This window comes from Canis lupus, chromosome 18, assembly GCF_011100685.1.
Source record: "Canis lupus familiaris isolate Mischka breed German Shepherd chromosome 18, alternate assembly UU_Cfam_GSD_1.0, whole genome shotgun sequence".
Classification (NCBI taxonomy): domain Eukaryota; kingdom Metazoa; phylum Chordata; class Mammalia; order Carnivora; family Canidae; genus Canis; species Canis lupus.
Window position 1 is genome coordinate 51,562,660 of NC_049239.1, and position 25,236 is coordinate 51,587,895.

General features: G+C 45.7%; 1 protein-coding gene across 1 annotated transcript in view; it reads right to left on the minus strand.

Moving 5' to 3' along the window:
• The window catches only part of PACS1 (phosphofurin acidic cluster sorting protein 1), a 140,676-nt gene that overhangs the window by 4,618 nt on the left and 110,822 nt on the right, over window positions 1-25,236 (minus strand). Inside the window, exons 5-21 of the mRNA XM_038563849.1 lie at window positions 22,977-23,121; window positions 22,627-22,718; window positions 22,457-22,537; window positions 18,959-19,018; window positions 17,912-18,072; window positions 17,451-17,544; window positions 11,458-11,538; window positions 9,875-9,990; window positions 9,563-9,698; window positions 8,221-8,325; window positions 7,396-7,502; window positions 6,523-6,677; window positions 6,276-6,386; window positions 5,215-5,317; window positions 4,732-4,774; window positions 1,818-1,860; window positions 1,407-1,542 (exon numbers count right to left, since the gene is read on the minus strand). Coding sequence (XP_038419777.1) covers window positions 1,407-1,542; window positions 1,818-1,860; window positions 4,732-4,774; window positions 5,215-5,317; window positions 6,276-6,386; window positions 6,523-6,677; window positions 7,396-7,502; window positions 8,221-8,325; window positions 9,563-9,698; window positions 9,875-9,990; window positions 11,458-11,538; window positions 17,451-17,544; window positions 17,912-18,072; window positions 18,959-19,018; window positions 22,457-22,537; window positions 22,627-22,718; window positions 22,977-23,121 — 1,769 coding nt within the window. The remainder of the gene's footprint in view (window positions 1-1,406; window positions 1,543-1,817; window positions 1,861-4,731; window positions 4,775-5,214; window positions 5,318-6,275; window positions 6,387-6,522; window positions 6,678-7,395; window positions 7,503-8,220; window positions 8,326-9,562; window positions 9,699-9,874; window positions 9,991-11,457; window positions 11,539-17,450; window positions 17,545-17,911; window positions 18,073-18,958; window positions 19,019-22,456; window positions 22,538-22,626; window positions 22,719-22,976; window positions 23,122-25,236) is intronic.

The following is a 25,236-nucleotide window of genomic DNA, read 5'->3' on the forward strand; positions in this document are numbered from 1 at the left end:
TTTTCATAGTGCTTACTGCAAACCTACACAGTTTGAGTTTTTTGCTGCCCTGGCACTGCCAGAGCCCAGGAGTCTGAGTGCCAGGACTAGGACCAGCCTTTCTTATTTGCTGCTACAGCTCCAGTGGCTCAAATGGCCACTATGCTGACAGACAGACTGCATGCATGAAAGAAGGCAACTCCCATGTGCCAGGCACCAACAACACACGCTCTTATCGAAGCCTCACAAAACTGTTGACACCTCTATTTCACTCTATTTCCAGAGTCGAAAATGAACCTTGTACAAGTGACAAAGGTTCTTTGCTTGACTAAACTTCAGAAACTTTAATCTGGCTCCTAAACCTTTTCCTAGGCCCATTTGCATACTTCCTTGTAAAATCTAGTTTTAGCAAGAACCTGCTAAGACAGTTAGCAAGAACCCCCACCCTCCCTATCTGATTATCTGGGTCACCTGGCCAGGCTCCTCATCACCCCCCCACCACCACCTCCAGAGATGTCTGATACCCTGACTTGTCTCAGTTAAGAATCTTGTTGGGTCTGTTTAGAACCCCTCTTACCCCTGATGTTTCTTCTTAGTAATTTTCCATCCATACCCACTCCCAGGGTAGAAATTCCCACTTATTCAGGCTGTATTTGGAGTTGAGCTACCCACCCTGCAAAATCCACAGTAGTGCTCCCTACACCTATTTCAATGGTTATGCCTTGATGTGGTCTCCTTCACTGTGCTTTATTTTATTTTTTAGATTTTATTTATTTACTTGAGAGAGAGAGAGAGAGAGAGAAACAGGGAGCGTGCAAATGTGGGGAAAGAGCGGAAGGAGAGGAAGAGAGAATCCCAAGCAGCCTCATGATTTGGGCTAAGCATGGAGCCCAACATGGGGCTCAATCCCACAACCCTGAAATCATAACCTGAGCTGAAATCAAGCGACAGATGCTTAACCGAGTCAGCCAGGTGCCCCTCCCTCACTGTGCTTTAACAAGTATCACTGAGTAATACAAGCTTATATAGTAGACCTAGCACAGAACCACGACTCAAACCCAGGTGTGCAGGACTCCCATGGCTACACTCTTTCCAGCACGTTGGGCAGTCCCCTAGCAAGACTCCTGCACAGCACTTTACAGGCTGCAAAGGGCCTCTCTGCTGTTTGTCTTATTCAGCTTTTTTACCCCAGAAGACATATGGGGAAGAAAGTATCCTGCATTGTACAGAGTGGTTCTACTTGCCCGGCTAGTGACCTAAGTCTCTGAATTTGAACTCCAAAGTTCTTGCCACTATCCTGCTTTCTACATGCAGTATGCCATCATTGTTGTACAATGCTGCAGGCAGGCAGTGGGGAGTCAGTCAGGTTCCTGGGCCCTGATGGAGGGGTTTGGCAGGAAGGAGAGGTATAGGTAAGAGCCCCTTACCCCACAACGGCGAGGGCACTGCTCATGGATGGGGACGAAGGTGGGGTGGCTGTGGTATCTCGGCTCAGGCCTGAGCTGGAAGGCGGTGATGTGGAGGGCACAGTAAGGCTGACCACAGGTGAATCATCTCCATCACCTGTCACGGGGACAAACACAGTTGGCCACAGGAAGCCACCCCTGACCAGTAGGTGACAAGGTGTGAGGACCCCTCTGTCTCAGCTACACCTGAGCCTTAGACACCTCCCCACTCTACCCTGCCATCACTTCACCTGGGCAGTGAGGATGCCCATAAGTCTTCCTGCTCAAACTCTGACTTAACCTTAGGACACCCAAAGTCTTCACTGTCTGGCCTGCTGGACTAGAGACAGGGCATTACCCCACCTCACAGGAGCAGAAGGGCCCCAGGCTCACCTGCAGTGGAAGGAGAGTCTTCAACCAGACCCACTTTTACCACCTGGGAGAAAGAAGAGACACTGTGTTAGATCCTCTCACTAAAGCTGGACACATTTTGATCCGTTTGGAAGCAGGTGATTAGACACAATAGCCATTGCTATATATTATTATTATTTGATTGTAGGCTTTAAAAATCTTTTGCAAATCCAGAGTAACCCAGATCTGATCTTTAAGATATGTAAAAAAAATTTTTTAAAAAATATTTTATTTATTTATTCATGAGGGACACAGAGAAAGAGAGAGGCAGAGACACAGGCAGAGGGAGAAGCAGGTTCCATGCAGTGAGCCTGTTGTGGGACTTGATCCTGAGACTCCAGGATCATGCCCTGAGCTGAAGGCAGAAGCTCAACTGTTGAGCCAACCCAGGCATCCCAAGATATGTAAAAAAAAAAACAAAAAGTTTAAAGATTTTATTCATTTATTCATGACAGACACAGAGAGAGAGAGAGACAGAGAGAGAGAGAGAGAGGCAGAGACACAGGTAGAGGAAGAAGCAGACTCCATGCAGGAGCCCGAGGTGGGACTCGATCCCAGATCTCCAGGATCACACCCCAGGCTGAAGGCAGGGCTGAAGGCAGCGCTAAACTGCTGGGCCACAGGGGCTGCCCCAAGATATGTAAAAATTAAGCCCAGTTCTAAACAATGAGGTTTGGGCACATGAGACCTCATGGTTCACCTCTGGGAAGGGCAAAGCCACCCTGAAGGCAGGAACCATTTCAGTGTTCTGATCATGTTTCTTCTAAGACCACATGGGTAGGAGGCCATCTTCCCATGTCAGAGAAGTGAAGAGCCACTGTGAGAAAGCTTGGTAAGGCAGCATGTTGCGGGGGAGGTGCTCTCTGAATGCCTGTGACACCAAGCAAGGGAGCGTGCTGAAGTGCTGATACCAGGTTCCTCCTTTCTAGACTTGCTGGAATCTGGGAGAATATGGATAAGAAGGTGATCGCAGGCACCCCTGCCCCTTCCCTACCTCAAGGAAGTTATACTGATTAAAATTCCCAAAGAATTTTAAATTTCTCATGGAGAATTCGGGGAAGGATAGAGGGGGCCCTCCAGCGGCCAGCAACATGCACAGCTAGATAGAGACTGAATGTCACAGCTTTGGTTTGAGACGACAGGTGAATTCTGGGGAAGTAGCAGGCCCAGGGCCTATTACCTGGCAGAGGGGCTAGGAAGTGCTGAGAGGTCATGGAAGCTGGGCCCCGGGGACTGGTGGGGAGTGGAGATCACATGCAGACGGTCCCCTCAAGGTTGCTCAGAATACAGTGCTGCTATTCACTGAAGTCTGTCCCAAATTCTCTATGCATCCTTATTTTAGTTCCCAGAAAATAACACAACAATACTCTCAACTTCCTGGATATAATTCTCCTTGTTCCCCTGGCATTATTATGAGGCTGTCAATTCCTTTGTTTCAATTAAAAAATTTTTTTATATTTCTCTCTTTTCTGTGAGGTCAGAGTGGGCAGCAACCCACAGCCCCATGAAGATGGAAATCAAATCATCAGCCTAGGCTACAGGCCATAGTTTATAGCCTTCATTCAACATGGCTATGGGAGTAGCCCCAGTAGCTAACAGGGACTGAGTGGACCATTCAGACAGGAAGCTTTAGCAAGGCACAAGAAGGGGTAACTGAAATTCTCCACGCTCAGGGATCTCTTACGATCACTCAAGACATACAGAACCTGGGCTGAGCACAGAATAGGCTCTCTGTCTGCATATGCCGCCCTGACCAAAGCTAGGAGATCACAGGAAAAGATACAAGCTGATTTGGAAGGGAAATTCAACTGTCTCGTACATGGAAATCTGAATTTTCAGTCATGCTTTTGTGGTGTGCTTTGGCCCCATAGGGTGTCAGCATTGTCATCTCTGGGGTCCCTCTCTTGATTGGTCTCTGCCCAGCTACTGCCAAATGAAAGGCTACTACCATCGGACATCAGAGATATCCAAAAGGTTTCCATTTTGTTTTCAAAACTAACTCATCTAGAGATTCTCCTTTGATTAAATAAGAGGGGAAAGAAGGGACCTTCTTTTCAGTGGTACATCTGACCCCAAAGACAGAAATAACTACTTCTTGGACTTCTCTTCAGAATATCATCTGAAGAGATGATTATTATTTCATTTCCTTTTTTAAAAGATTTTATTTATTTATTCACGAGAGACAGCTATATCTATATATCTATATCTATATATATCTATATCTATCTATCTATCTATCTATCTAGAGAGAGAGAGAGAGAGAGAGAGGCAGAAGCACAGGCAGAGGGATCCATGCAGGGAGCTCAATGTGGGACTTGATCCTGGGTCTCCAGGACCACACCCTGGGCTGAAGGTGGCGCTAAACCGCTGAGCCACCCGGGCTGCCCCATATTCTTTCATTTCTGAGGCAGCTTTCTTTTTCCTAGAGCCTGTAGAAGCTGTGCTCTGGACATCACTCCCTAGGCCGAGGCAGTGGTTCAGGGCTTGGTGTAAAAGATACAAGATACCAGTGATGATCTGAGGATAGTCCATGATTCAGGAAAGGAGGACACTAAAAGGAACAGCTCAGTGCATATCCCAGCCCAGGGTTTCTTGACCTGGGCACAACTGACATTAGGGCCAGATCAATCTGTTGTAGGTGCAGTCCTGTGCACTGCAGGAAGTTTAGCAGCATCCCTGGTCTTTAACCACTAGATGCCAGTAGAACCCCAACTTCCAGCTGTGACAACCAAAAATGTCTACAGACATTGCCAGATGTCCCCTGGGGGCAAAAATCACTTCTGGATGAGAACCACTGTCTAGATGAATCTTGTGTGTGTGTGTGTGTGCATGTGGGGAGGGACAGCAAGGCCAGGAGAATGGGTGGGGTACAAAGGAATGAGGAGACAGAACTTACACCAATGAAGGGGATAAACTTCTGATAGGAGTCTTCATCAGGGCTGTTGGGAGAGAAAGGAAAGCCTTACAGTTAGTGGGTAATACTGCATGGAGAGCTGGGGATACAAGCTTTTCATATTTTATTGTGGCTTCAAGAGAGTCCAGACACCACACTTTCCATCATGTCTCAGAATGCCATGAAGCCATGAAGCCATGAAGAGCCACAGATGGAAGCAAAAGACACCATTCTGCATACTACATCAACGTGAATTTCAGTCTCTAGGATGGACTTCTTATATACTAAGGGCATATCAATTTGGGTGGGGAGGTCTAGGACAAGGAGGGGAGGCAGTAAAAATTCTGTCTCTGTCCTTCATTTTCTCTTGGGTGCCTATGAAGGGAAATGGGTGGGGGGAAGGAAAATAGGGAAGAGCAAAGAAAACTCAAGATTTATCTAGCCCACTCACCCTATTTTCAAGAAATCCCCTGAAGTTAAACTTACAACTTATGTCTGCAGGTCAGCATGGCTTCAGCCACAGGTAGCTGGTGTGTCACACCTGCGCCATTGACATACTGCATGACTCGCCCTACCACGTCCAGTTGCTCTGCAGAAAAGACAAGAGATAACTACCAATTTACTTCAGCAGGCAAACCCGAAAACCCTCTTAAAGAGACCCCTTTTGTTGAGACCCATCAGAAGACCCTGGGAGTTGTGGCAGAGAAAGGGTTCTAAAGATCCTCTGGTTTCCAATCTCTGCAGTTCCTCAAAGTTCAGCTCTTTTCTGGGCTAATCATACTCCTGCATCTATTTTGCTCAAACCAATCTCATAACCTAGAGGAAGCCCTCCATTCCACCAATCTCTGCCCATTACTTCCTTCAAGGTCTAGTGATGCATTTACTACTCCTCAGCCTTGTAGAGCTCAAGCTCACTCTAAGCCCTGCCACTTTTACTCTGTATTTCAGAGCAAAGATATGGTCTGCACAGTGTTATCTGCTTATCAACAGATTGCTTAGTAACTATTCTCTGCTTCTTTTATTTATTTATTTATTTTTTAAATTTTTATTTATTTATGATAGTCACAGAGAGAGAGAGAGAGAGGCAGAGACACAGGCAGAGGGAGAAGCAGGCTCCATGCACCGGGAGCCTGATGTGGGATTCGATCCCGGGTCTCCAGGATCGCGCCCTGGGCCAAAGGCAGGCGCCAAACCGCTGCGCCACCCAGGGATCCCTATTCTCTGCTTCTTATATTTGATTTCTACACCTAGAAATGTTTTCTTCACCACCTCCTCAAGCCCTTCCTCATTCCTAGATGTTTAGGAGCAGAGCAAACAGCAGAGACTAAAAACAGCCAGAGTGAGGAAGGGCTACATATAGTGGGCTTCCTCCTAATAAATACTTACCAAAAATAAATAAATAAAAAAATAAACATGCAAAGGGATTGGGAGTGGTAGAACCATAGGGAGGAAAAGAAGTATGCTCTTCTGGCCTTCTCCTCTGGCCAAGACTGGCTCTCCATGCACCAGGCAGCATCTTGCCTCAATTCCTTGCACAGGGCTATTACCTGACACTGGGGGCTCCGAGCGACTGAAGAGATCTCTCCAGCCAGAATCCAGGAAGGTACTGCCATATCTACTGTCGACTGAGCCCAAGTATTTGGCCACAGGGTGAGAACCTGAGGGATGGAAACCAGAGATGGTGAACTAGTTAAGGGGCAGAATAACGGCCTGGGCTTTGATCTCCCTAACTGTCCCTTTCTAGGGTCCAGCCCCAACATGCTGCTTCAGGAATGAAAACTGCCCCATCTTTACCGAGGGGAATGATGAGAAAGCGCATGTAGCCAAGCCAGTCAGAGGTCTTGCTTGCCAACGACTTGACAAAGAACCGAAGGATGGAGCTCAGGTAACTCTGGCCTCCCACTGCTGCCACCTTCACCGGCCTTGGCATGGAGGAGTTGCAGTTGCAGCTGGGAAGCAAGGGAAGAGTCGTAACTACATCCAGGAGGTTCACCAGTGTCCTTGCTCAGAGAAGGCCCCAAGCTCTGACTTTATTTGCTCTCAACAACCCACAGGGAAAAAAATAAGCCAATAAACAAAATAATACACAGAGAGGCAACAAACTATGGTGCTTTTGCAATTAGGAGAGAAATCCAGAATCAAATAAGGCATGTAATTATCTACAAGGAAGAATTAGCTTAGGCTAAGGGGAGACAATTTGGCAGTGCTGCCAGGGCCCAGCAGTGAGCATGAGCCCAGATGCCTGGAAGGCCCAAAGTTCTCATTCCCATTGGCAGGGCCTCCCAGTCCATCTGGGGGAGGTTCTGGGGAGAGAAAGATCTACTCTGGATGCCAAGCAGCATGGCACAGATAGAAGGGTGAGAATAAAATGTAAAACCCTGGTTCTCTCTCCTTGATCTTCTTCATCCTGGGTTTAAGAAGAAGATGCAGCAGGTTAAGGAGTCCAGGTAGGGAGGCAGGGAGAGCAGGAAAATGACATTTTCACACCCTGACCTCTAGGGGCCAGCAGGGACATCAGAACATCATGGCCTGCTGCTGCCCAACCACACAGTGACTGAGGATTTTTGGTCTGATGAGGCCAGGCAGTCCTGTCATTGCTTAGAAGTCAGGGCAGGAGAATGAGGTCAGAGGGAATCCCAAAGGGCAGGAGATAAGTAGAGCCCTTACTAGCGCTGGATACGGGTGAGTAGGGCAGACAGCACGGCCTGGACCTCTACGGTGGAGCAGGTACACACAACAGGCTTCCGTTGGTCCTGGAGCAGCTCTGCCACGTACTGGGGGGCAGGGAAGGAAAGGGCAAGGACACAGGTGAGGCCACGCAGCAGGGACGCAGCTCCTCCACAGGCATCAGGAGAGTAAGGCCCGGCTAGAGTTGCAAGGCCCTGTCCTCTGTCTTCCAGACCAAAGCTGGGCAAAGGAGGTCAGGTTTCTGGCTGCCAGCGAGGAGAAGGTGGGGCTAGCCCCCTGCAGATATACTAACCAGGAAATGTGGGAAGGCTAAGGAATCTTTAGATTCTAATGCTGTCTCTGCAGCATGTGTTCCAGATGGCAGGGCTGCTAGGAAAGAGGGATTCTAGCACCAGGATCTAACTGGATGGACAGCGGTCACTAGGAGCCAGAGGGGACTGGCTCTGCCTCTTCTGAATTGCCTTCATGGCAACTAGGGGTGGCCACCTCTGGCATTTTATAGCACTCCGTACCTCTTAAGATACCTTTATTCTGTTATGCTGACAGGAAAACCACACATAATCACCCTGGAAGGAAGGTAGGATCAGTTGCTTTTCCACAGATGAGGAAACTGAGGTACAGAAAGTTAGTGACATGAGGTCCCACAGGCTAGAGAGTGACAGAAGTGGGACAGGAGCCCAGAGTTATGGGCTGAGTTCAGGGAAGAGGGGCTGAGACATGGGGATCATTTTCCTATTTCTCCATGTCCTGCCTCTTGCTCCCCAGAACCTCTTCTCCCCAGCCCTGCCATCTTTAATGCTTTACCTGGCCCTGCCAGTCAGCAGTGTTGACAAGGATGACATTTTCTGGGAGGGCTGCATCTGATACAAGGATCTGATTCAGTTGGTCATATACCACCTTTCTTGGAATCTGCAAGGACAGAAGTGCCTGTCAGACAGCCCCCAGGGAGCTTGAGGGTAGGTTAGAGAATCTCTGGAGCAGGGGTATTCAGAGAAAACAAATACTAGGAATTTCTGGAGGAGATCCAGTATCCCACTGGCCAGAGCAAAATGGAAAGGAGGATAAAGAGTAAGCAGAGAGTCCTTAGAGAACACACGCAGACACCAGGAACAAAGGCACAGCAGTTGTCCTGACAAAGGGAGGGGAGATGAAACTAGAAAGGTAGTCAGTATCCTTGAAGGGTAGTGAGACAGCATGAAGAACCAGGAGAGGAGGGGGGAGGTAGCAGTTAGCAGGTGCTCACAGAAATGAAAATGAGGGCAGTGGGGAGAGAACCAAGGAGTACAGCAGTGAGTGCTGTGTGGGGAGCCCCACTGTCGCACGGAACAAAAGGTGCTTTAGGAACAGTGATTAGCAAGAAGGACGACACCTCGCCCCAGGCACAGGCTATTCTGGTCTCCAGTTCATTTTCAGCTATGTAAGAGCGTCAAACTCAGGAAGCTACGCTGACACAAACTTTCTTCTTGATGGTATTATTTATCAGGTAAATGAACAGGCTTCCTCTTAATTCTAGAGGAAGAGTAGTTGTGTGAGGTATGTCAGTTTAGAAAGGTTCCTTCTCCAAGCCCCCAGTACATTCACTGGCCTCCAGAAAAACATAATTCCTGAGGTCCGGTTTCATCTGCTTCTCCAGCCTACTCTTAGGTCTTTCTTTCTTTTTCTTTTCTTTTTTTTTTCTATTAGGTCTTTCAATCAAAATATTTTAATAGTATTGATTTCCCAGCTTGAAATCACAATCACTGGCCCACAGTAGAGCTTAAGGTATCTGAGCCCAGGTGAATGATGTTCAATGAGATGTTGATGGTTGCTGTCCTCTAGAACAACTGATTCACCGCACAATCTCCAGACTGATGTCTGATGGAGGCAGAACAAACAAGGTGTGGAAATGCCACTTGGGGCTGATGGCAGGCTGTAACAATGCTGCTGTTTCTCACTCCCTCCTCTGCTCCCTAAAGATCAGCACCAAAGCGAATTCCACGCTAGTAGTAATAACACGTTAGACTTCTCTGATTTAGATCTGTCTTCAAGACACACTTCAAACCATTCCTCCTTTCCTCTCTGCCTAACTGCCCAAGGAAGATGACCAAACAGAAGTCAAGGTCTAGGGATGTTCAGAGGGTCCCTACCTTGAGGGGCAATGGGGTACCTGTGTGCTGTGGCCCAAGTCGGGGGACCGCTCACTGTCAGAGCTGTTGGTTCTCTCACTCAGGGGCTTGGAGAGCTGCCGCTCCTTCAGGGGCGTGCTCCTCTTCTGTCGGGGTGTGTGCACCCCATCCATTTTGCTGCCAGAGATGTGGAAAGGAGGTAGTTAAGTAGCCCCTGTGACCCCAAGGCCATTGCTAGTCTCACTCTTTCATAGGCCACAAGCCTCTGCTAAATATGGTCACAGCCTCACACTATCTGCTTGGGTTCTTTAATTCTACCCCATGTTTTAGAATTTTCTTCCAATCTTGAGTACCTGGGAGAAGCAGAACCTTGGAGATCCGTTTTACTGGACTTCATGGGAGTTTTGACCTTCTCTGGCACAACCAGACTTGTGCTCACATCTCCAAACATGTCCTGGTCAGTGATTTCCTGCCATGGAGGAAAGGAAACAGCAAGGGTTACTTCCCTGTCAATGACCACCTAGGAGCCTCATGGGTCCTGAAGGGGCCCATCACCATCACAGAGAAAGTCAGTCACTTGCTCTCTTTTCCTCAGAAGCACATGGTTCTGCAGCTTACCCAATGTGGAAGATTTCCACATTGTGGAAAGTTTAATTTAACTGAGTATACCCACTGTGCTGGGCACAAGTTTAACTTAACTGAGTATACCTACTGTGCTGGGTACTGTCTCTTGCTATTCTATCTGTCCTCTGCATTTATGAGCTATGTGTCAACACACAAACCTGGATTGATGATCTGGACTCTTTAGGTAGGAAGGAGAATTTTAATCAGGAAGTGACATGATTGGAATTTCATTTTGAAATGACCTCTGTGCAGTATGAACCAAAGTTGGGCAAGAGTGGAAGCTGGGTTTTCAGATTGCTGGTGAACTATAACGTGCAAATGGAAAGCAAGTTTTATTTATTTATTTATTTATTTATTTATTTATTTATTTATTTATTTATTTATTTATTTATTTTTTGGACAGCAAGTTTTAAATTAACCTTGTATCAAGCCTAACGTATGGTTATATACCAGATCTTTAATGTAGCATTATTTATTATAGAAAACATAAGTCTGAAATCATTCTTTCTTGGACTCCATTCAACCACCAGGTCTCACTTGAGGCTAATGCATTGTACATCCCCAGATGGTATGTGGTTAAGGTTCTCTGCTCCATCCCACCCATGGCTAACCTCCAATAATATATTCTGAGAGGCCCAGTTTAGACGTCCCCCTCCAGTCAGAATCACTGTCCTTCACTGGGCCTTCACAGAGCCTCTGCACCAGGTGTGCACAGATTGGCTTTCCTCCTGCAGAGAGGCATCTTGACGGCAGAGACCATGGCGTTCTCACCTTTGCATCTTCATTGCTCAGTACTAGAGCTGCCCAGGAAATGTGTGAGGAGTCAATGTCTAAATTTGGCACCTCAGGCAATTCATTCCATTTCTTTAGGGCTTGGCCTGCCCTCCTGGGCAGCTCCACAATCTTAGCGGAAGGACTTGACCAATAATCACTTAGAAATTTAACATGTAGGCTGCCTGCTCATTCTAGGAGCCACATTGGAGGAAGGAATGGTTTTTCAGGGGAAGATGCTGGTTATCATCTCTCAGAAGTAAATAAGGGTGACAGATAGTGAGAAGTTATCTAAATTAGCATTTAATCAGATCTAATTAAAGAACAGAATGGGGAAATTTCTGGTTTGCTAATTTGGGGAATGATCTGGTCTTCAGGGTAGGTTACATTTCATGGGTAAGGATTCCAGGAGAAAAGAGAACACAGGACATTCACAAGTCTACAGATGTAAGCAAAATTCCCAGGGTGGTCCTGAAGGTCTTTTGGCTTTTTTTCTAAAGGCACAAAAACTATGTTAGACAAGGGACTGAGCGGCACATACCAGAGTATCTGTTTCAGTCAAGCTGTCATCTTGATTTTTAATCCAAGCAGATTTGACTTTTTCTAGAGCAGCCAATTCCATCTGCAAAAATTATAATAATTAGTCATCACCAATCCAAATAACTACCATTCTAACTGGTTTTCTAGGTCCCTAAGAAGCTTAAAATACTTCCACTTAGTTTGAAGACCTCATAAAATCTTTGGAATTTTCATCTTATAAAGAGCATGTTTTTGTGAAAACCAAGTACCACAAGGGTCAGTTATTTCTGTAATTGTTAAATCTGTAACACAGTGAGATGCAGAACCCAGCAGTTCTGACTCTCACAAGATGTTACAGGTAAGAGAAGCTCAAAGTTTAGACAGCTTTATATGGGATCCACAAGGTCTCTGACTCTGGATGCAGTAAACACCCTTACCCAGGATGGACATTTGGGGCCTCTTCTGCTTGTCAGAAGTTGCTAAGAAGAAGGGAGAATCTTTGACTTTGAGACTAAGGACATACGTGATAGCCAAATCTATCTTGCTTGGTAGAAATGTCTACAAAACCCTCAAAACAAATGAATATACTAAGCAAAAAGATACCCAATGCTAGGCCATTGAAGTGTGAATTAATCTGTTTCCAACTCTTACTAGTATTTCTTATAAACATTAAAAATTTACTTTGTAAATACCGATACATAGAGCTAGATTTTTCGGTTTTGCTAATATTGTTTCTGGCTGTGCAGATGTCAATGTCAAAGTCAGGGGAATTTGAGGGTTGTGGGTCTTAGATGTAGGGAAGGTATTAGCTTTGGTGAATCTATTTGGAGACCAGGGAGTCAGGAAAGATCAAAGATATCCTACTTCTTCCTAATCACTCAATGTCCTTCCTTTGAGTAAATTAAGTAGTACTGAGAAGCACTGGGCTTATAAGTACAAGGGATCACTTGGCAAATTCATGAACAAGCAAAACAAAAGTAGGCCCTCTGTCATATTCTACACCATGGTTTTTTCACCTTAGCCCTGTTGACATTTTGGGCCAGATCCTTCTTTGTTGTGGGAGATGTGTCCTGTGCACAGCAGGATGTTAAACAGCATCCCTGGCCTCTATGCATTAGATGCCAGCAGCAGCACTGCCCCTGCCAGGTGTGATAATTAAAATGTCTCTAGTCATTGCCAGTGCCAAATATTCCTTGGGAAGGAGGCAAAAATCACCCCTGGTAGAAAACCACTGCCCTAAACCATCTACAAGATTAAACCAACATACTTTATCCAGACCTTATGACTCCAGATCTTGAGATGGTTTACCTCAGATTACATAGCTAGTTCATTTCACATTATCTATATGAATAACCAATGTTAACAGAGTCCAGAATTGTGGGAAAGTCTCAGTCAGATCTAAGACTGAAGATGGGGGCACATCGGTGGCTCAGTAAGTTAAGCTCCGACTCTTGATTTTGGCTCAGATCATGCATGTTTTCAGAGTCATGAGGTCATGATCTCAGAGTTGTGAAATGGAGTCCTGCATCGAGCCCTGTGTCATTTTTTTTTAATTTTTATTTTATTAGAGCCCTGTGTCAAGCTCTGTACTCAGTGAGGAGTCTGCCTGAGAGTCTTTCCCTCCCTCCATTCCACCCTACCTCCACACAGAGCCATGCTTTTTCTCTCTCTCTCAAATAAATAAATAAATCGTTAAAAAAGACTGAAGATGATTTCACTCAATTTTGGATCTCAGTATGACAAATGAATTAAACAGACTTGAGAGAATGAATTGGGTAATAACACTATTTTGTTGGAGGGTTTTAAAGTAGTATGTCCTGTTGTCAAGTCCTGTGACAGAACTGTTTCCATGGTAAAGTTGCAACAACTTTCACTTGGATTGGGGTTAGAGGGAAGCTGCTGGCTATTTACTGACTCTACCAGATGTTCCAAACAATCCCATTAGAAGCAAACTCCCAATTCTCCAATTTCTATTTCTACAAATACGAAGGGCTTCTCTCACCCCAGAACACCAGCTGTGCAGTAGCTGTGTCTAATTGTGTAGTACTGGAGGCAGATGCTAGCAGTCTAAAGCACTCTACTCTGCCCATGGGGTGATGCTGCAGGAGGAAGGGAAAGTGCCCCTATGCGGGCGAGGGGGAGCAGAGTGGGGTAGTATTTTAGGCTATCATTTTTATGAAGTCTGTAGTCTGTAACACCATTATTTATTGTGCAATGGAACAACTTTTAGCAGCAGGCAGTCTTGGCTGAAGGGCTTTATCTCTTGACCTCCCTAACTGAAGCATTGTCAAAGCCTATTGCTATCAACTTGGAAAACTAAATTATCTTGCTACTATGTGCTCAGTCTTGGGAAAACTCAACAATGCTAATAATTTTTAAAAATTATTTGACAGAGAAAAAGAGAGAGAGAGAGCATACTTGAACAAGCATGGGCAGAGAGGGAGGGAGAGAATTCCAAGCAGACTATGCCCTGAGTGTGGAGCTCCATTGGGGGCTCAATCTTCTGACTCTGAGATCATGACCTCAGCTGAAAGCTTAACCAACTGAGCCAACCAGATGCCCCAACAGCTGTAATAATTTGTATCAGCAGAAATTCCTTCTGATTCCAGTGATAAACTGAATCCTCTGAAATTTGGGGAAAAAAGATTAAGAAAAATAAATAACAACACTAAGAAATCAGAGAGAGAGACAGACAGAGAGAGAGAGAGAGAATAAAAATTGGATAGCATGTGCACACCTGCCTACATATGCACAATCTTAGTATTTTTTCCCTAACATATTTGGAAGTTCTCTGTGTAAAAGCATAGCCTCGCTTTGTAGTTCCCGAAGTGCCTTTCATACTAAAGGATTCCAAAGTTCCACATCCACATCAAGACATATGGGGCTCTTCAAAATAGAAATATCACAGAGAATCAGCTAGGCAAGTTTGAAATCTAGCCAACAGAACCAGGATTTGAAGGACTCACTAAAAAGACATCTAGATTCTAGCAATTTCAGGAGACCAGAACTGAAAGGGTTTTAACAGACTATAATGAGAAGAGCAATAGCAGCTTCCGTTCACTGCATGCTTTCCATGTAATAAATCAATCCATCTATCAATCAAGCACCACACTAGAGGACTGACTTGCATTCTCTCATTGTATCTTCACACTGCCTTACAAGGCATGTGCTTTTTATAGGTACTTTATAGATAAGGAAATGAAGGCCTGGCAACTGCCCCAGATCACTCAGTCAGTGAAATGATGGAGTCAAGATTCAAACTCAGAAGTTGACTCCAGGGGATGCCTGGGTGGCTCAGCGGTTGAGCGCCTGCCTTCAGCCCAGGATGTGATCCTGGGGTCCCGGGATCGAGTCCCGCATCGGGCTCCCTGTGTGGAGCCTGCTACTCTCTGCTTAGGTCTCTGCCTCTCTCTCTCTCTGTGTCTCTCATGAATAAATAAATAAAATCTTAAAAAAAAAAAAAAAAGAAGTCTGACTCCAGAGAACATGCTCTCGGCCCAGTCCCGTCTTGCCTCAAATGAATGTTATGTGTGGACAGGGACCCTTATGCCATCATATTGTAAAGACTGATACTCAATTGATTTTTGAGCTAACTGGGCTGCTATGCCAACTCTAAGGCACTTGAGGCTCAGAGCTTTGGTGGTTTTCCCCTCTAAATCATGTTAGCCATGTAACTGAGACTAAAGTAGAACTTACAGACCCGTTCTGTCAACCCAGAAATACCTTCATTAGTATAAAACACTGTATCACTTTAATAACAATGATCCCTAGCCTTTACTGAGCATTCATTATATATTAATAATTTAACTGCATTTTATTACAATACTCCTCGTTCTGCATTCCTAGGACACTATGAAATATATTTCTCCTTCATCCAGGTCCCAGGTTGCTCTCTAGAAGAGTCATCCCTTATATTTATATTTAAGAAGGAATCTAGCTGTAGTGGTCAATGATCTGTCCACGTGGACACTGACAATTCAGCAGGGCCATTCAGCAAGCAGCCCTTTGAGAAAGAACAGCTGCAAGCCACATAAACAGTAGGGTGAGGCCTCAGGTCTGGATCAGACTGCAGGGTCTACAAGTAGCATGTCAGAGGCTTCTCTGTTGGAGGGATTCTGCTCGTGGACCACAGTTTTCTTTTCTTTTTCTTAAGATTTATTTATTTATTCATGAGAGACACAGACTGAGAGAGAGAAGCAGAGACATAGGCAGAGGGAGAAGCAGGCTCCTCGCAGGGAGCCTGATGCGGGACTCAATCCTGGATCCCGGGATCATGACCTGAGCCTAAGGTAGGCACCCAACCACTGAGCCACCCAGATGTCCCTGCAGTTTTCTATCCCACATTTCCTCACTAATACCACCTGCTGCCTCTGTCCTAGGGCCAGACAGTGCTCACTGTGCACTTTATTTTTAAAAAGATTTTATTTATTTAAAAAAAAAAAAAAAGATTTTATTTATTTATTCATGAGAGTTACAGACAGAGGCAGAGACACAGGCAGAGGGAGAAGCAGGCTCCATGCAGGAAGCCTGATGTGGGACTCAATCCCGGGATTTTGAGATCACGCCCTGAGTCAAAGGCAGACGTTCAACCACTGAGCCACCCAGGCGTCCCTCACTGTGTGTGCACTTTAAAACCAGGAAGAGGGGGATGCCTGGGTAGCTCAGTGGTTGGGCGTCTGCCTTTGGCTCAGGGCCTGATCCTGGAGTCCGAGGATCGAGTCCCACATTGGGCTCCCCATATAGAGCCTGCTTCTCCCTCTGCCTATGTCTCTGCCTCTGTGTGTCTCTCATGAATAAATAAATAAAATCTAATAAATAAATAAATAAATAAAACCAGGAGGGATCCCTGGGTGGCGCAGCGGTTTAGCGCCTGCCTTTGGCCCAGGGCGTGATCCTGGAGACCTGGGATCAAATCCCACGTCGGGCTCCCGGTGCATGGAGCCTGCTTCTCCCTCTGCCTGTGTCTCTGCCTCTCTCTCTGTGTCTCTCATGAATAAATAAATAAAATCTTTAAAAAAAATAAAAAATAAAAAAAATAAATAAATAAAACCAGGAAGGGGGATAAGGTGGGAGGCAGCCCCACCTGGTGGCAGCGAGCAGTAAGGCAGCCCATGAGCCGACCCATGAGCTACCAGAGTCTGCAGACACCTGCCTGGGACAGGGGGCCGCCCATGTGCAGACACAGTGCTTTTCAGGGGATGGAGTGCCTCACATGCTTCACGTATCATTTCCTCACAATTAATACCTATTTGCAAGGTCAGTTTTGTATGCCCTTTGTTAGAGTGTAAAGAACACGAGGACTTAAAGGATTCAGTTTCTGGGCTTGAAACAGTAAACTATAAACACTAAAACACTAAAATCATGCACATCTTCCCTTTAGTTGTAAATGAGGGGAAGAATAGCTTCGCAGGGTCTGACGTAGATGCAGCATCTGCCCAGGCTCTAACAGCTGATCCACTGCGAGGGAGAGCCTTCCCAAGCAGGGACAGAGCATCACCCAGGATCATGTTGCGCTCTTGTGGTCCTACAGGAGACAACTCTTTCCTCTTGATCACCAGGCAAAATGGAAACCTGCCTGCTAAATTCCTAATTCTTTGAGGGCACTGTCCCCCTCTATGAATAAAGACTAGGTAGTGTCTCTGAACAGACCCTGTGGGCTTCCTGCTCCTTGTTGTTCTTTCTCTACCTGGAAAGCAGAATTGCAGGATGCCACACTCCCAGCTACCATGTGACAGACGATGAAGGAGAAATTTGAAGTACTATGCATTCTGAGGGGGAAAGCTCCAAGTCATGGCAGGAACTGACCAAAAAAGAATATCCAAATAGCCACAGCAATGCCCATAAGGAGAACTAAGCTCCCAGCTAGGACTTTGATTAGGATACCCAAAGTTGAAACAAGATGAGACTGCTCTTCTGAGGTCACAAGATGAGCCAAGAGCAGAGTGCCCAGAGGGTTAAGCCCCAACAGTTCCCTGGTCCCTCTACCCGACCCCCATAGCCATTGGTCTTGCTCACAGGGCTGGTGGTGTCTTTGCCGAGGCTGCCCTTGCTGTTGAGGCTGCCAATCTCCGTCTGTGAGCTGGACTGCGACATCCCCTCAAAGAAGGGCCTGCAGCGAAGAAGCACAGCCAGGGTCAGTGGCCACCAGGGCTCAGAGCAGCAGCTCATGGAGAGCTGGGTAGTGATGGTGTTCAAGATAGATTGACAACCCGGGCGTGAAGGATGCCCACTGAGGAAGGGCACAGCAGAGGGTGGACAAGCAGGACCTGGACCATAGGACTCCAGACTATCAGGACTTTTGTCAGCTAGAGGCAAAAACAGTGATCTTTATCCAGACAGCTGGAGGTTCAACAAGGGTGAGGAGCCAAGACACCTTGATGATGGAGGGGAAGTAGGGGAAGGGGTCTAGGAGATTGGTTTGGCTTAGAAAGGAGAGATGCAGGGAGTAAATTTGGTAGAGCAGGTTTGGCCCTCACTTGAGCTTGGGCTTTGGAGTGCTAAGGATGCTCTCTGTCTCCTCCATTTCAGGGCCACTGTCGCTGGGATTATACATTTCCAGACTATCATACAGTTCATCCAAGTCCTCTTCCACTTCTCGTATCTGCTCTCGGGATACATGTTCCAGCCCAAAACCCACCTGTAGGGGAAAAAAAATCTTTGAGTTTGGGGTTACCTCTATTAACAACTATGGTAGATGTGCAACTCTTTCCTCCTAGACAGGTACCAACTGGCCTCCTTAACTAGTTAATCCTCCTTAAGAGATAGGCCATAACTTCACACTCATTGGGGTGATCTTGGTGTCCTTTCTGTGATCCAATCTTGAGAGCAGGGGTGTGGTGAGGCCAGCTTTCCTTTTCAGGGCCTCCCTACCACTCCACACTGTGTGGACATGGCATGAGGAAGAAAAGCCGAAGTGCTAATGTACCTCCGCCAAAGAACAGGTCCAAGAAAACCCAGAAGACTGTGACCCTGTGCAGCCTGGTTCTGTTTTCCTGAGGAGCTCACAGAAGGACAAAGAAACCTCTAACCAGTTTTCCTCTCCATCTCTTTTCCAGTATACTGAGAAGAGAAGCCTGTGAAAACTGGCACCAGGTGGGTCAGAGCCCGGGGAGGACACTGCCTCTCTATTAAAGGCCAATTTTTGGTTACTTAAAGGCTGACCACTGAGGTCAGGCTGATGTGCACAATGTTCCCCTTCTGACAGGAGGGAAAATTAAACAACAATGGGATTTATTACTAATACTCCATACCAGGGGGGCGGAGTATTAGTAAGCTAATACTATAGCTAAGTATAACCACGTTACCCCTATCTCCCGGTACCGTGAAACCTTGGGTGATACATGAAAAGCCTTTCTTTCTCCTCTCAAGGAGTTTAAAGTCCTTTTTTAAGCTATTCTCTCACTTGGGGGGGGGGGGGGTCCCGCAATCCTGACTCCCAGTGGCAGGAAAGAGTGCACCCCAGGAACGAGGGTGAAACTCAGGGAATTCTACTCACCATCAACCTCGGGAGTAAGGGGTCGTACCTCATCTGAAACTTTAAACCGCTTCAGGAGGGCCACAAACTTCTGTTTGATGTTAGGTTGCTGTAGGAACAGATCACACAAAAGTTCTCAAACAATACCCACCTGTGGATAGTGATCAAATTAGGTCAAGAGAGTGATCCAGAGCCTACTTTTGTAAGGAATCGTGGGAGGACACGAAGACAGAAAAAACAGCCTTTACCCTCTGGCATGTAAAACCCACCAGGGAAGCAGGCACGTGCATGGTTAACACCAGAGCAGTTCCCAGGGCTGTGGGCATAGATAGAAGGAGGAGGTCTCATCCCTCCCTAGGGCCCTCTGCTACCCATGCAGTTCCAGCTCATCCCATTCTCCAGTCCTTCAGAACCACAGTACAGCTTAGTGATTTCCACCTGCATATATGCACAGGCATCTCAAGCCCAGCATTTCCAAGAATTGATCACCTTCTCCTTGTGTTCCCATCCTGGGTATCATTATCACCAACCCCCTGATTAGGGGAGTCTGAACCTAGAGTATCTCCCTTCTCCTTTCTCTTCACAGCCTGGTGTTCACTAACTCCTACTCTCTTTTTCATCTGTAATACCACTGTTTTCCTTCAGGCCTTTCTCCCCACATCTCTGTGGGATCACTGCAATGGCCTTCAGCCACCATGCCCCCACCCTCACACTCCCAACCAGTTTCCAGTCTTGTTCTCTCCAGAGTCCACAGTGATCATTACAAATGCAAATCTTATCAGGATACTCCCCAGATTAGAGGTCTTAATTGGCCCCCAGTGCCCAGAGAACAAAGCTGCAGCATCAAGCCCATGTCTGTCTGAGGGCCGCCTGTCTAGCCTCACCTCACCACCGAACATCTCTCCTTCCTCCCCCACCATTCAAGTGGAAAATGCTTATAGTTCTTTAAAGAATGGTGTGTTGCTGTATACCTCTGGGCCTTCATATATGGTATCTTCTGCTGACTAAACATCCTCTCCCAATCCACTTGGTGTTTTTTTTTTTTTTTTTTTTGGTGTTCTATTTATTCTTAGAAACCCATCTCTCAGCATTTGGTCTGTGGGGTTCTCTTAGCGTTCCTGCTCAGAGTAGGTCACTTTCCCCTGACCACCATTGCTGTCCCTTACACCAAGCTCTATCTTCTGGTATCTACTCTACTGTGTTTTAGTAGCTGGTTTAGATGTTGTCTGTATCCAGACACTGTGATCTCCCTGATGGCACGGACTAGACCTTTCTTATCTCTTATGTTTCTAACTCTAGGCACAATGATGGTTCCTAAGTACTTCCTGACTGAATGATAGACTTGCCATCTGGAGATGGAAGAGACTAACTTGCAAGTAAAGGCTGAGTCAGGCCTTCAAGAAAAAGCAGGGAGAGGGAAGATTGAGAGGGCATTCATAGCAGAGAAAAAAAAAAAAAAGAGCAAATCAATGAGTGTATCTAGAACAAAGTATTCTTGGTAGGGAGAGAAGAATGTGTGAGTGCAAGGAGACAGAAAATAATAATGAACCATTACTAAATCTCTGGTAATCTGACTGGAAAGTGCCTAGAGCTAAAAAAAAACAAAAACAAAGAACAACCTTTGAGGGAGAGGATTTTTTTTTTTTAAAGATATTTATCTATTTAAGAGAGTGAGAGAGGGCAGCCCCGTTGGCTCAGCGGCGTTGGCTCAGCGGGGTTTAAGCGCTGCTTTTGGCCTGGGGCATGATCCTGGAGACCTGGGATTGGGTCCCACGTCGGGCTCCTGGGCTCCCTGCGTGGAGCCTGCTTCTCCCTCTGCCTCTCTCTCTCTCTCTCTGTGCCTCTCATGAATGGATAAATGAAATCTTTAAAAGAGAGAGAGAGAGAGAGCGCGTGCACAGGCAGGGGGAGGGCAGAGAGAGAGGGAGAAGAAGGTTCCCTGCTGAGCAAGAAGCTTGACCAGGGGCTCAATCCCAGGACCCTGGGATCATAACCTGAGCTGAAGGCAGACACTTAACTGAGCCACCCAGAGCCCTGGGGGAATAGATATTAATAGGAGCACTGAACTCTGGTCATATAACTGGATGAAGCTATGGTTCATATAAAACCATGGGGCAAGGTGATTTATGAAGCTCTAGGAGGCACCCTGTGGGAAGAAAATAGGGTCTCTCCATGGTTACAGAGCAAGAGAAAGAACTTAACAGAAGAGGCTACAATACAGAGTGATCCTTCAGTCTCTTCCCATTGCGAGTACAACAGTGTAAAATGTCTGGGCTCTGGGTACCTGCTTTACCCAGGCCATTTTGGAGTGCCAATCAAGGATTAGATACCAGAGGACAACAAAACTTGCTCTCTTTAGTTTTCAATATTCAATGGAGGCAATCAAGGCCATAGTCTTGAGGATTTACATTTAAGCCCAATGATACCTAAGGATGCATGGAGAGATCATAGTGTGGTTTCATGGTGAAAGCCAGGCTCAGATGCAATACATTTGGAAGGTCTGGCCTACATTTATTTCATTCCTGCAGGTGATGGGAATCTCTTCTCTCGGGGTCCCTAGACTAGTTCTGTATTAGATAATCAGGATGTGTCTGGGGAAAAATGAAACTGAGTTTCTGGCTCCTTTGACTCTCCAACACTTTAGCACAGTAACTCCAGAATCAGTCAAAGTTAATCTAGATTGAGAAACAGACTCTAAACTATAGAGAACAAACTGATGGTTACCAGAAGGAGAGGGGTGGGGAAATGGGGAAAATAGGTGGAAGGGGTTGAGAGTACACTTATCATGATGAGCACTGAATAACTTATAGAATTGCTGAATCACTGCATTATATATCTGAAACTAATATAACACTGTAGGGTTAATTCTACTGCAATGAAAATTAAATTAAATTAAACTAAAACACCAAAAAAACCCCAAAGTTAACCTAGAAATCCAGGTATTAAGTGTCTCAATCCAGGACTCTATTTTTACCAAAAATACTGACTTGAGGAAATCTGTGGGAGAAACAATTCAGAGGCATTTGGCTTCTAAGGTTATGGATCCATTAAGGCAGGAACTATATCCAATGTAATTAGACCTTAACAAATCCACAGTTCTAACCAATAACCTATTATTTCTGGGTTAAAATGATGAAAAATGGTGATACTCCTAGAGAAGACTGAGTCTATATATGTGGTAGGCAAGATGTAATTTGAAGTTATCACCTGGAGAAGGGACAAGGGATATCTGAGGCATTCTGTTTCTTAAGGAAGCCTTACCTATTTCAAACTCTAAAACAAGTTTTTTCAACCTATTTTCTATCCTGAGATAACCTGAAAAATATAACATGCTCCTATAAGTAACACTGCTTCTCAACAACAGTGACTCTTAATTAGGTGGTGGTGGTGGAGGAAAAGGAGGAGATAAAGGGGTGTATTGGAACCTCTACGGAATGGCTGTGTGCAAATTTTTAAAAAGACCTCAGGAGGTTTCAATGTACCACTCCCATCCTACCTCCAAACTGAAAATCTCAGGTAAAACATACCCCAGACCTTCGAGGCTCACCCTTGTGATGGCAGAGGCTGAGGTTAGTTTCCTCCGGGTCTTCTTCACTTTCCGTAGGTCTTCATCTTCATAGAACAGGTCCTAAGTGGGTAGGTGGATGGAATGAAATCCCAGGAGGGTCTGGAATTATTTCTGAGACACACTACCTGTGACGGGCTGTGGAAAGTTACCTGCCCATGCAATGGATCATCACTGCCTTCCTGTTCTGATGAAAAACTCTCCTCCTCTTCCTCAGAATAATTGTCAATATCAGGAGAACGATCTGGAAAGAGACACCTTAGTAAGACAACCTTGCAACGCAAAGATCTGGCCTAAGAGAGTTTGGTTGGCTGGAATCAGGGCTCCTGTCAAGTGGAAATATGGCTGGGGTAGAGGAGAGTGCCACAGCCATGGCAGGCCACGTTTTATTCTCAGGGATCTCTAAACTTCTCTTTGATAGGAACATTTTAGGTTTCCCAGGATGGGGAGCAGGTGATGGGGCTTTGACCCACAGGACCTCAAGATACTGCATATATCTTACCAGAGAGCTTGGATTTGATTCCCTCATGGTCAATGGGCTGGCTGGACAGAGAGTAGATCTTTATTTCTGCCACAGGCACGGAGACATCTTTCACGTTGCTATGCAGGCCAAGCACCAGGGCGCCTTCATTAGGGTGCTGCATCACCTGAGACCACAAGTCAGCAATGCAATGCCTCACTAGGGGAGGTGAATTGTCCATTTTCATAAACCTAAATGGATGTGCAAGCCTATGGGAATGGCATTGTGCTAATACATTTTCTTTTTCTTTTAATATTTTAATTTATTTGAGAGAGAGAGAGAGAACACAAGCAGGGGGAGGGGCAGAGGGAGAAGCAGACTCCCCGCTAAGCAGGGAGCCAGCTGTGGGGCTCGATCCCAGGACCCCGGGATTGTGACCTAAGTCAAAGGCAGACAATCAAATGAGCCACCCAGGTGCCCCTAATACATTTCTCACTATCTTTCAAATCCATGCCTACTGTTCTCCTATTGCCTTCAAAGTCTTACTTGAAATGCCAGCCACTGGTCCAGGTTCTGTGCTTAAAAACAAAAATCAAGGCTCAAGACTGAAAATGACTCAGATGAGATGGCTCATCTCTAGGACTACATTTTAGTTTTAGTCCTTGACAGAACTGGTTCTCCAGGGTGGGTGGGGCCACCCTGTATTTATGTCTGGCAATGGGGAAAAGGATCTACAGGACCTGAGAAAATGGAAGGGCTTGACAAAGGTGGGGAAATGTTGTGTTCATAATACTTCACTCCCTATAGTTCCTCATACTAATTCAAAACCTAAAGAGGAAAGATAGATGGGCTGGGACTATCTCACATATTCTATTTATTAAGATCACAAAATACACCTATTTAATGTATTAAAGTAGATATAAGTTTTAAAACTGATTTGTGGGCCAGCTGCATGGGGCTGGGCATGTGGCAGCCACTGAGCTCTGCACAGCAGGGAAAGCCTCCTGGTACCCGCCACTCAGGGAGTTCCATGAAGAATGGGAGGCCACTAGATCCTGCAGACAAGACTGTGATGGATGTCAACTATTTCCAAACAGCAGGATTTGAGGAGCAAGGTAGTGCTTTTCAGGAATAGGAAATTGATGGAAAATCCCTGCTATTGATGACAAGAAATGACATGTTGACAGGACTTCAGTTAAATGGGGTCCTGCTCTGAATATCTGTAAGTATCATGTAAAACCTCTACAGGCAAAACATTGAAACAACTCTTCACAGTACAGCTGAACTGGGTCTTAGACCTCAAAAAATACTAATGACATAATTTCGTTTCATGTGATGAACCTTTGTAAATAGAATACACACGAATGTATATGTAAAGAATTTCAGTCAAATGATATATAATCCTATTGGATAGACAAGGTAACTCATTGGCTGACCTGAACTCAGCCAGGAGGAACAAGGATAACTTGTGGACAGGATGGTTTTCCTGTGAAGCTTGTCAAATAGAGTGATCTTTGACACAATTGAACACTTCTCTCCACTAAAGGGATTTTTCTCCACAGATTGCTTTCCCAAAATCCTTTAAAAAAGACCAAATTGAATGATCTCTTGTTATAGATGTAGGGATATTAAAAACAAGAAAACCTGGGGAAGGGGAGAAAAGAGAGATTGCGATCTCCCTTGAATGCCCCTGCTCCTTAGAGCTTGTGTTATTTGTTTTTTGTTGTTTTTTAAAGATTTTATTTATTCATGAGAGACACACACAGAGAGAAAGAGAGAGAGAGAGAGGCAGAGACACAGGCAGAGGGAGAAGTAGGCTCCATGCAGGGAGCCTGACGTGGGACTGGATCCCAGGTCCCCAGGACCACACCCTGGGCTGAAGGCGGCGCCAAACCACCGGGCCATCTGGGCTGCCCAGCTTGTGTTATTTGGATAGAATTGATAACACTCCTTTTCATAGAGGCTCCTTCAGTTGACCTTGTTAGGGCTTTGCTGGGACCTACTGTGATGTTTGAGATGAACATATGTCATGGCCCTTACAGGAGCAGAACCTCTGAAAACAGAAACTCTGTTGTGTCTTAGGGATACCCATCCATATTCAGCTTCTTTCACAGGAGGTAATGGTATTTTCTGCATAGATTTACTTTCAATTGGCATTTTGTTTCCATAGAAGACAACATTTTTTCACTTTATGATTGGTATTTATAACTAATTTGTTTCTGAAGGAATTTGCCAAGAGTTAAAGATCAAAAAGCCTTGTTACTAGTACAGAATATTTTTATGTATATTCCTTCATGATGGT